General features: G+C 54.6%; 4 protein-coding genes across 4 annotated transcripts; 2 read left to right on the forward strand and 2 right to left on the reverse strand.

Annotated features, from left to right (window-relative positions):
* Positions 1-546: 546 nt before the first annotated feature.
* Positions 547-2,665, forward strand: CTAM01_08064 (uncharacterized protein; the record flags this gene model as incomplete). The annotated part of the gene is made up of 5 exons (XM_060524085.1): positions 547-959; positions 1,036-1,894; positions 1,949-2,074; positions 2,124-2,215; positions 2,272-2,665. The coding sequence occupies 5 exons, from the start codon at positions 547-549 to the stop codon at positions 2,663-2,665; spliced, it is 1,884 nt and encodes a 627-aa protein (XP_060381251.1).
* A 99-nt stretch (positions 2,666-2,764) lies between these two features.
* On the reverse strand, positions 2,765-3,559 carry CTAM01_08065 (Asp/Glu/Hydantoin racemase; the record flags this gene model as incomplete). The annotated part of the gene is made up of 1 exon (XM_060524086.1): positions 2,765-3,559. The coding sequence occupies one exon, from the start codon at positions 3,557-3,559 to the stop codon at positions 2,765-2,767; it is 795 nt and encodes a 264-aa protein (XP_060381252.1).
* Positions 3,560-4,616: 1,057 nt separating this feature from the next.
* CTAM01_08066 (NCS1 nucleoside transporter) lies at positions 4,617-6,320 on the reverse strand (the record flags this gene model as incomplete). Its single annotated transcript, XM_060524087.1, has 1 exon — positions 4,617-6,320. The coding sequence occupies one exon, from the start codon at positions 6,318-6,320 to the stop codon at positions 4,617-4,619; it is 1,704 nt and encodes a 567-aa protein (XP_060381253.1).
* A 3,078-nt stretch (positions 6,321-9,398) lies between these two features.
* On the forward strand, positions 9,399-10,836 carry CTAM01_08067 (2OG-Fe(II)oxygenase superfamily protein; the record flags this gene model as incomplete). Its single annotated transcript, XM_060524088.1, has 4 exons — positions 9,399-9,644; positions 9,838-9,863; positions 9,966-10,143; positions 10,237-10,836. 4 exons carry the CDS (start codon positions 9,399-9,401, stop codon positions 10,834-10,836), a joined length of 1,050 nt encoding a protein of 349 aa, XP_060381254.1.
* Between the last annotated feature and the right edge of the window lie 277 nt (positions 10,837-11,113).

An 11,113-nucleotide genomic window follows, 5' to 3' on the forward strand; every position in this document is an offset into this window, starting at 1 on the left:
CGATCTGCCCGTGTGTTCTCCTCATCTCATTCTACGTTTGATGTTTCCGATCGCTCCTCGGACGCAAAGAAGGAGAACGCAGAAAAAAACCCCGCCAAAGCCTGTTTCCTCCAGCACATTTCAGCCCGGTCAGAAAAACCGCCCCCATTTCGAGGTTGTACAGAGACGGCATCCTCCCGCCGATTGTGCCCCTCCGGATCGCATTCATCTACATATCCGAGATCGGGCCTGCATTTCTTCAGCGAATCCATCCATTTCATCGGCAATTAGCACACGTGTAGCCAGACGGTGGATCTGCGCATCCGTCAACCGTACCAGGGAGGAACAGAGAAGGATTCCTTGGGGTGCGCGGCCCCTCACCGTGGCTCAGACAGTAGGAAAACTTAACCCGGTTTTCCCTGACCTGTTATCCCTCGTGTGAGAAAGATATCCGTACGGATATTGTATCCACCGCCAAACATCCCGATTGCCCATTGTCCTTCGCCATCGCGCCGCCGGATGGGACTCCCGTGACCAGATTCGACGCGTCCAGCGCTCGCTCGAATCATGGGCCAGAAACAGGAAGACGACGATCTGCTAAACGGTGATAGCAGACGGCACAGCGAGCCCAGCATCAAGCGTCGTCGCATCACAAAGGCCTGCGATTTCTGCCATCGCCGAGGACGGAAATGCAAGCCCGTGCCCGACGGAGGCGGGGTCGCCTCCGTCGCCAGTCCTGGTGGCACGCCAAGTTGTCTGACCTGCATCGAACACGGCGCGACCTGCACATGGAACCGTGTTGCAGCCAAGCGAGGCGTCAAATCAAAGACGTCGCCGTCGTCTTCAGTGAATAATAATAACAAATCCCAATCCTTTGACGATGCCGATGGCGATAGGTGGTTCTACGACGAGAGCCGCCACGGGAGCAGGGGGCTCATTTATCGACTCATCGTCATCTTTTTTGACACTGTATACCCAGTGTGCGTTCATCCCACCATCGTCCCTATTTGGTCTGCATCTATTGTGCTACAATGAATAAGCTAACATTGGCTGAAGATTTCCATTTTTCGACGAGGTGTCCTTACACAAGGAATGGGAGGCAACCAGCCTGTCATCTAGCAGGGCTTCTTTCGCCCGGCTAATGGCCATATGCGCATTGAGTTCGTGTCACGTCAGAGATGGCGCCTTATTCAACCCGGATACGCCCACTCCTCTTCTCCCTGAGTATCACGAGGCCTATATGCAGGATGCAGAAAGGGCGATTCCGGAGAGAAATCGCGACATCCGCAGTTCCGAAGCCTTTGAATATTTACAGGTTCTTGGCACTTTATCCCTGGCCGCCACACAGCTCAAGGACGACCCTCTATTCCATGAGTGTATGGGCCGTTATCACACATTAGTAGCTCAGCACAACTTCCATTTTGAAGCGCGCTGGCCCTCGAATCTTACATATCCGGAGAAGCATGTAAGGCGGCAGTTCTTCTGGTCAATGTACCGCCTAGAAGTCCATGCAGCGCTGATCGACGGCCATGTGGTCCGGTGCCCCGAACTACAATGCGCTGTTGCATATCCGCAGCAGGTCAACGGCCTAGCCGGAATTATAGATGCGTCAGGGCAGACCGAGAAGACCCGATTCAGCCATGGCAGCTGGCTCACCGGCTGGAACTACATCACCGACCTGTATCGCGTTCTGGAACATGTCATTGTCCGAATGCGCAAAGATCGACTAAAGACGCTCGACAGAGGTCCAATTCAATACGAACCACTTATGCCAAACATCGACGACATGTTGCAACTGGTTCTTGGAAAGAAGAGCAATCTTCCTCTATATGCCACCAGCGCTTATACGGCGTCCAAAGACGTGGAGGCAAACCTATGTGGATTTCAAGTGGCCAATATCGCTTGTACCTTTCAGGTGGGTTCGGATCTTTGCATAGCAAATGGTCCTATGGCTAACATCAACTCGAAGCTACTCCGGATGGCGGCATTCGCATGCCACAACAAATTTGAAGATGCTTGTGGCGCTGCGCTTGAACTAATACAAGAGATTACTCTGGTGCCGGTGGAGTACTTGCGGGCAATCGGATATCCCATGGTATGCTCCTCTCTTACTTGACCGATGCTGTGCTGATATTGCTACGCAGCTGCAAGAGTTGGCAGGAGTCGCCCACTTGCTTAGTAGCTTCATTGCCCGCCAATTGGTCGACTGGCAGTACTACAAACTTCGCGAAGTCATGTACGTTGGAGCCTGCATACCCCTTGTCCTATATCTAAGGTATGCTGACTGGTCAGGACTTCCATGGCCACATTTCTTCAGAGCCTCGCACCGTCTCTTCCTTCAGCAAGCCAAGCAGGCGCACGAATCTTTCAGTATATTCACAAACTAGAAGAGATACTTCTTCGACAGAGCCAGGCAATACCAACAGTGACAGCAGTACCGGCAGTATCGGTAGCGCCGGTCATGCACCATCAGCCCGAGATAACGAATGACCCACGGGTCATGGACTTGATGCCCCAGCCGCCACCACAGCAGCAGCACCCAGGGTTTCTCGAGCAATATGCGTTACCAAATACTTCCTTTTACAATTTTCAAGCAGATTTTATCGGCAACATGTGGAACAATGCCTTCAATGACGGGGCGGAGATTGATTGGGCCGGCGCAATTGAGAGCTGGGGGACGACTTGATTTTGCGTTAATTCCTGCCAGACCTATCATCATATCAATATATCGACATCATTTAAAGTGGCTACTAGCCCCCGTCTTACACATCGGGCCCTTTCTACGTCACAATATCTGCTGCCTGTCCCTCATCAATTCCGTGCTGCTTACCGCAATCTTAGTCTTGGTATCGTCGAGAAGAGAAAGCACTGGTTTGGTTAAAGCCGTCTCCTCAACCCGCCGCGACAAGATCGTCATCCCTGAACGAACACCATCAATCGTCTTGATCGAAGGTGGAAGAGCCGAGAGTATATTGTCTTCCAATACCGCCATACCCGCACAGCCGAGGATAATGCTTTCGGCACCGTTATCAATCAAAGGCTTCGAAGATGTAGCAATGCGATCGATCACGAAATCCCGATCCAAGCTCTCCAGTTCAAGTGGGCTCAAGCCAGTCGCTGCGACGCCAGTGGAATACGTCCCGAAACCGAGGTCGTCAACAGAGTCTTTCAACGGCTGTTCCCATGAGGTCGATGTTGTAACAATGCCGAACTTGCCTCCACTTGCTGTGGCTTCCTGTAACGCGGCTTGGAATATTCCGGTGACGGGAACCTCGTCACCGTAGCGCTCCTCCAGTGCGTATACTAGCGGGTGGTCTGAGAAGCAGCAGACGAGGACGGCATGCGGGCTGTGGGTGGAGATGTACTCTATTGCACGGGGGAGAACTGCGTTGGTTGAAGATATGGCCTGCGCGTGGTTCTCGATGCACGGAGGGCAGTCATCGAGGTCGCGGCCGTCCACAAAGGTAATTTGGAAGGTTGCCGTGGAGTGATATACACGTGCGAGGTCGTCTGTCATGCCTGTTGTTGATATAGGGATGATGCATAGGAGTCTCACGGGCTGGTCAATTGCCGGCGCCATGATGCTTGTCCGTTTGAGAGAACAAAGAGGAGGCAAGGGTCGGGATATTGGTGGATTTAGGTATTAGTATGTCGACCCGACGCGCATAAACGGGATGAATTTTGCCTTTTATCAACCTGACCTTTGACGTTATTGACACTCAATAGACAGCTTTCATTTCTATTGACATGCCGTTTTCAGGAATTGAAGCGCACAGGCGGCCAAGTGCCCTGGTCGCATTCGCTGGGTTCCGAATCGGTTCATCTATGGATTCAGCAGCTCATCCGCCCGCAACCCCGCCTTTGTGCGGTGGAACACCGCGTCTTTTGCTTCTTGTTGTCTCCCGCATCGGCACTTGGGGACGATCTTCCATGCAGGGCTCGTACGATGTGGGACCCATTTGAATCCAGTTGGCCCTTTTGGGTCATTTTGCCCTCTTTTGCGCTATCTACATGAATGGAGTTGAGCAGGGGAAGGTCCTTTAAGGTTCTTTGAGGTGGATGATGGCGCGGGATGGTGGAGGAGGGGGATGTCACGATTCACGAGGCGAGATGATGAACTGGCGCAATGTGTGGATTGATGAGCTTACTAGGGCTTGAAGGTAGAAACCAGGGTATTGATTGAGTGGTGGTTTGAATCCAATAAGTGTGCATGATGGCCACCCACCCCATTCTCTTGAAAATATTCACTTCTTATCATCCTGGTGGTGTGAAATATGCACCTTTGCAGTGTGAGTTGCAACCAATACCAGCAACGCTAGGAAGGCTTGCAGATGAACCGTCACATTTAGCACGAAAAACAGGTCCTTCTTAGAGTTATGTACTCATGATGGGTCGAGTGGAACATACACATTGGGTCGACGGCAGGCTGCCGCTTCATCGCCTCTTCCGACACGTCACATCTCACCTCACTCACACTTGAACTGAGAATTGATGGCAAGTCATTAGAGCCATTATGGTATATTCTATTCGGGCAGAAACCGCATGCACAACAAAAGGTATCCCGCGCGCTATAACAAGGAAAACGACAAGAGCTGGCTCGAGATCATAACACACGTCCTTCAAAAACCTATCCGCCTTCACACCCTCTTCTCGTCGGGCTCCTCACGAATCTTGCTAGTCGAATCATCTCTATCAGACGCCTTGGAAGACGACGACGGAAGCTGCTCCCCGTCCAGCACCGGCCTCTCCGCCGGCCCAAACGTACCAAAATAGTCCGCGTCGTCAACCGCATGAGGGTCCCGAATCGGGAACGCAGCATGCAGTAGGCAATACGATACCACGGCAAGGGTACAACCCAACGGCCAAGCGAGGTAGTACAGGTGCGACCACCCCGCCTTTTCGACCGTCGGATCCTGCACTCGCTGCACAAACCCGGGCAGCAGGGAGAACGTGCCCACCGTCCACGACACGCCGGCGCGCCAGTTGACGCCCCCGCGGTACCAGTACACGCTCCGGCTGCTCGCCTCGTACAGGTCTGTCAGCTTCAGCCGCCGCGCGCGAACGAGGTAGTAGTCCGCAAACATGACACCCGTCATAGAACCCAGGAAGACGCCGTAGCCGCCCATCACCGTGAGGAACTTGCTTGCGCCGTTGAGGAGCTGCCATGGCTGCATGATAAAGGCCACGGCTGCGGTGAGGTACCCGCCGCGGCGGAGGTTAAAGTAGCGCGGCAGCAGCGCGGAGAGGTCGATGCCGTTGGAGAGTGCGTTCTCCGCGACGGCGATGCCGAACTGGGCAAAGATGAAGGCGAGGGCCGCGAAGAAGACGGCGGCGCGGGCTCCCGCGCTGTTGTCGTAGTGGGCTTGAAGGGCGTCGAGGAAGCGGTAGGGTTCCCATACGAGCGTGCCCTGCGTCTTGGGGAAGAGCTGGGCGGCGCACGAGGTGCAGACGATGCCGACGAAGGCGACGAGGATGGTGTTGACAGGTACGAAGACGAGCTGGGAGGCGAGCTGGTCACGGGGCCGGCGGGCGAAGCGCGTGAAGTCGGACTGGGAGAAGATGTGAGTGCTGATGCCGCCGATGTTTGTGCAGATGCCGAGGGCGAGCATCCAGCCCAGGTGGGAGCCCGTTGCTTGCTTGACGCCGGCGGTGGAGGTGATGTCGTAGAGCATGGGGCCGGCGCCGCGGGCTGTGGCGAGGCACCAGATTAAGAGGACGAAGACGGTGGGGATGACGGTGCAGGCGGCGACGGCGAAGGGGATGTGGTAGCGTTCTGGGCGGATGTAGATCAGGGGCAGGCAGAGGAGGGAGAAGATGATGAAGCCGATGAAGTCTGCCACCGTCATTGTGCCGTTGGCGAGGGGTGTGTCGAGGTTGTTGAAGGACGGGGCCATGGAGGCGATGAAGGTGCGTACGCATTGTCCGCCCCAGTAGACTTGTGTAGAGTACCATATAAACGATAATACGATGCGCTGGACGAGCGGGAAGAGAGCGCCGCGCATGCCCCAGGAGGCCTTTTGCAGGATGGAGAAGCCGATATGCCATTTCGCGCCCGGTCCGCCGGCGAGGACGCAGATGAGGCCGACGAGGCAGTGGCCGATGATGACGGTCAACATGGCCTGCCAGACGTTGAGGCCGAGGGCGATGAGGGAGGAGCCCGTCGTCCAGCCGCCGATGTTGAAGGAGCCGGTGACGACCCAGAGGCCGACGAATTGCCAGGGCCCGTAGGTGCGGCGGGAGGGTGGGAGGGGCCGGGTGTCGCGGTTCATGTAGGCTGTCGTTGCCACGTCCGTCTCGCGGGGGACTTGGACGCGGCGGAGGAGGGCCGTTGCGGTCGTCATCTTGGCTGTTTTGGCGCCGGTGGGGGTTTGGCCGGAGAAGGGCACCGTGGGACACCGTCGATGATCACAACAGATTCTTGTTGCTAGTTCCCTGTCTAGTTCCAACTTCTCACTGCTGGGATGTACCGCTGAGGAAGCGGGTTGTTGTGAGGTGTTGGTGGTATTCACTTGAGGAATGCGTGATGTACGCCGCGACGCCGGCTCTGCGAACTACTGCGGTGTGTATGCCCGCCCGTTTGGCAAGAGGACGGGGACCAAGAGGCGGGTGAATGTGGAGGGCGGGAAGATGGGGGAAGGGGCCCGCTCAGGAAGAAACGGGATGGGATGGGGGCCAGTACAGTAGGTAGGGTTCCTGAGTGAGAACGGCCTCTTTCAATGAAGATATGAGACGGACCTTACTTAGGAGTGAGGCGGTGCGGGAGAGATCTAGAAAGGGGAGACGGGGAGGGCGCTAGGCCAGACCGTAAGCGGACCGGACGATTTTGAGGCGGGCCTTTTTCTTTTTGTTTGGTTCGATTTTTTAGCGTCTAGCTTGTCAAAGTTTCGTACGGAAAGCTTAGTTACGTCGCACAGATCGTGGGGTGTTCAGTTACGTGCAATGCGTAACGGGCAAAAGGTTAAAAAGTTGGAGGCTATGAGGGGGACTTGGAATGAAAGGAGGAGGCAGGGCAATGTGTAGAGACACAGTGTGGTCGGGACTTGGGTTGTCCTTCACGGCTGATATATGTGTCTCTCGAGGGTTTCCATTTCATGTTCAATGCCTACGTACGGAACTTGATAGTACCGGGAGTCTGGGTCTGGAGGAGCTGGATGCTGGACGCGGAACCTGTCCCGGGCAAAGGGTTGAGCAAGCGGGCGAGACAGAAATCCCAGAGGCGTGGTTAGCGACTTGCCCAACGGGCCACCGACAGGCTGACAGGAGAGGAAAAAGAAAAGAGCAAGAGGGAAGTGGTCTTACCTTACTGTGTATGGATTGCCATACATGATGGAGGGTGCGCCTGCGAAGCCCTGGCTGACCAAGTGCAGGGTCAGCTTTCACCGATGATACCACTTCAGGGGGTTTCAACCATCCCAGCGCAATATTCCAGATGGGCGGCCGGGTTTGCTCCAGTCGTTTGAAACAAGATATCAGCACCTCGGTCTACGAATAGCGGGACTTGAAAGGTGACGGAGGCTATGGGAACATCCATGGCGAAAAGGGAGGATATGGTTGGGGGTTGGGGACCTTGGGAGGGGGGAAAAGGACTCTAGAGGCAAGGTTTGTAGAAGCTAGAGGGACGCCATGTAATACTTCGTAAGCTGAACTTCCAGGTTTACGACAAATATCGCGTTTGATATCATGCAGTTGGAAGAGAACCTAGACTCAAACTACATGACCCCCTCCCGCCGTCCCTTTCGGACTCTTCCCCTCGTGGGATGCGCGGTCAATTTCACGATCCACGACGTGCCCGCCCCTCCACTGCCATGCAGAACCTGCAGCGGTGACGATGATCCCTGGCCCCAAAAGTGTGGGAATGTGGATAGAGCCCAGGGCAGAAGGGGGCGCGGACCAGGCTCTCGGTAGGGAGGGGAAAAGAGAATTGGTGTAAGGGTCTTTTCGGGTTCTAGTTCACGCCGGGGGTGTTTTTCTCTTTTCTTTCCTCCTGCTTACGTTGTGGGTACGAAAGCAGGATTATTACGTGTTGGATCTGGATGGGCTAGGCGGAATGGGATTTTGTTTGCTCTTCAATTTCGCTTGGCGTGTTGGAGCAGAGCGGACCGACGCAGGCCTATCATATGAGACATTCAAGACAGGGTCATCAACCTGATTCCCTCTCAGATTTCGACCATGTAAGTCTACGGAGAAGTAGGCAGCATTGCGTGTTCCTACACCGTTGCGGCGTTGCCTCAAGCACATCGCCAGATATCGTTTCCGTACAGATACCAATCAGACTTCCTCTCCCTCATGGTATGTATCCCGTACATCGCAGTAAACTGGAAAGTCGAGGGAACCGTCACATTCTGGCACTCTGGCATTCTACAGCTCAACAGCTCAACAGCCACTGTCTCGCTGTCTCGGCCGCAAAATTTATGTGGCTCGGGAAATGGTAACGAATCGCGATTGGCTCGAGCAACACCATCGCCCGTTCCATCACCTTTAGACCCCTCATTTGAGACATGACTTTTGACGGCTTCAGTCAAGAATCGAGATCACGATTGCGCTTATCTCCACAGTATGTTTCGTCGTTCTCTGCGGAGCCTTTTTCTGCATGGGAAACTGGACCGGTCATGGGGCCACACGCGCGGGCACTGCCGCTTCTTCGTCACACATATCGATCGTCAACCGCGGCCTTGAACCCCCGGCCCCGCCGTCCATTCTCCAAAAGAGAGGAATTAACCCAGTTTAGGGTTGCGTCTGGCGTCTGTACGGGCGGTCACTCTCCCCTTCTCTTTGGCCCGTCGAACGCCTCGAGGACCCCGAGACCCAGCAAGCCCACGTGTGTTTCCCGCGGCGGGGCTCCTCTCAAGACGGGCAAAAAGAGTGACAAAAAGGCAAAATGAGCGGGCTCTGAGATGGAGAATCTGCCGCTGTTTCTTCTGATTCTACAGCTTTAACCGCCTCCGAGACCGCGGAACCCCCAATTCCCCACGAGGTTATCTCGAGGTCGGTCCGTCGGAAGAGGGGTTCGTTCTGCTAGAGAGAAAGGGAAAATGCGCAACCAAGAGTTGTTACTTAACTCGAGGAGCTTGGACATTTTTTATCACTATCTGCTGTGAAAGTGGCGTTCGTCCATGCCGCATACATCATTCATTTCATCCTGCATACTTTAATACCCGCGCTTCATTGCCTCCTGTCGGGCGCGCAACTCGGATCGGACGAAAATTCTCAAAGGCATATTACGCGCGATATTATCAGAAACCACAGACGCTTCCTGCTTGTACTAAAAGTCCACTGTCCACATCTGCATCCCCTGCGTAATCTTTATGTTTGTTCTAGAGCGAGAAGGGTGTTACAAGAATACCATTGTCCAACACCCCCCGTCTTGCAAACCCCAGTTTGCGCGTCTGCGCGGTGCGCCGAAAACCAACGAGCCAACCATGACCGTGGCCGCAGCGGCGGCGGAGTCGGAGGCGGCGCTACCAGTTGTTGACTTGCGGTCCTTCGACTCGGTCGAGGACCTTGCGGCCGACCTCATGCGCGTCGGCAAGGATCCCGGTTTCTTTTACGTTGTTGGCCACGAGCTGCGCGACGACGTCGCAGCCGACATGTTTGCTCTTGCCAAGAGCTTCTTCAGCTCACCCCTTGAAGAGAAGTTGGTGTACGCCAACGGCAGCGGCGACCTGGTGAGTTTTCCTGTTTTGTATTCTGCACCTCGCCTGAATAGTCCTGTCTCTTGCCCGTCTCTCTTTCTCTCTCTTTCAGCAACCGGGAACGAGAGGGCGTAGAAACAGGATGGATTTATGTACATGTTGTTGGACGAATATGATCGGCGATTAATCTTTTGCGGTGCTGACTGCGTGGTTTGATCTCGCTTAGGGTTACACCGGTATGAGAGAAGAAACGTATGTTGTGCTCAGCCCCATCTACCATGCTTATGGTGTTTCCCCTTTCGTAAAGAAACAGTGAGATCACGCTTAGATGTTGATGTTTGTGGGGTGGAACAGGCTTTCGGGAGCAGGGCCAGGCGACGTTAAAGAGTCCTTTTACCTATCAGACCCCGGTAAAACGACGCAGCTGCTTCCAACCGAGTTGGAGTCCCGCCGAGAGACAATGTCGGCCTTCTTTGCGGGTTGCGACAACCTCGCAAAGACTCTTTTGGAAGGACTTGCAGTTGGATTAGGTGTGAGTGCTGCCATCTAAGTGTTTTATATGACATCCTACTGCGAAGGAGCCATCAAAATGAGGGGCTGGGTATAACTAAACTCTTCACTTCAGATGCCAAGAGATTTTCTATCAAAGGCTCATACTGGCGAATGTTGTCGTATGCGTCTCATAAACTATCCCCCGGTATCCGAGGTCTCATCATCCACCACCACCTCCTCGCCTCAAGACGACGCCCCAACCTCTAACTCGGAAGATATCCGAGCGGGCGCCCACTCCGATTACGGCTCACTTACCCTGCTTTTCCGCCAGCCCTCGGACCAGGGCGGCCTTCAGGTCCTGCGAGGAGGAGGAGGAGGAAACAAGCCCTCCGCGTGGGCTGACGTCCCCTGCATCCCCAATGCCATTGTCGTCAACATAGGCGACGCCCTGGAGTTCTGGACCGCAGGGAGGCTGCGGTCTACGGTGCACAGGGTCGCCTTTCCCAGGTCCGCGAGCGAGAATGTCGCGAGGTTAAGTATACCCGTGTTCATACAGCCTGATCGCCACGTCGTGTTGGCACCCATCAAGGAGGACCGAGGGGATAGCGGTGGCGGCGGTGCAGGTGCCGAGTTTTTGGAGGTTTTGAGAAGAAAGGGGTACGAAAGTGCCGAGCCTGTTACCAGTCGGGAGCATTTGGAGCGACGGATACGAGCGACGTACGGCAAGGCTTAATGCGCATTTTTCTCTCGGAATCATCAGCGATGTTGGTAAGCACGGCATGACAGCGAGCATTTCTCTTTCGACACATCATAATATTCCAAGTTTGAACCTCACGCTCGCAGTTGAGTCTGCAAATATCTGCACACAGGTAGCACTGGTAGGTGTAGGTACCTACGCCAAGGAACATATACGAGAACAATAGTACACTCTACATACTACATCCCATTAATCATGCACCCATGCAACCAACAGTGGCATGCCCTGTGCAGTGTTGAGACCCTGACAAGTT

The sequence above is a fragment of the Colletotrichum tamarilloi genome, assembly GCF_030869305.1.
Source record: "Colletotrichum tamarilloi strain Tom-12 chromosome Unknown Scaffold_27.1, whole genome shotgun sequence".
Classification (NCBI taxonomy): Eukaryota; Fungi; Ascomycota; class Sordariomycetes; order Glomerellales; family Glomerellaceae; genus Colletotrichum; species Colletotrichum tamarilloi.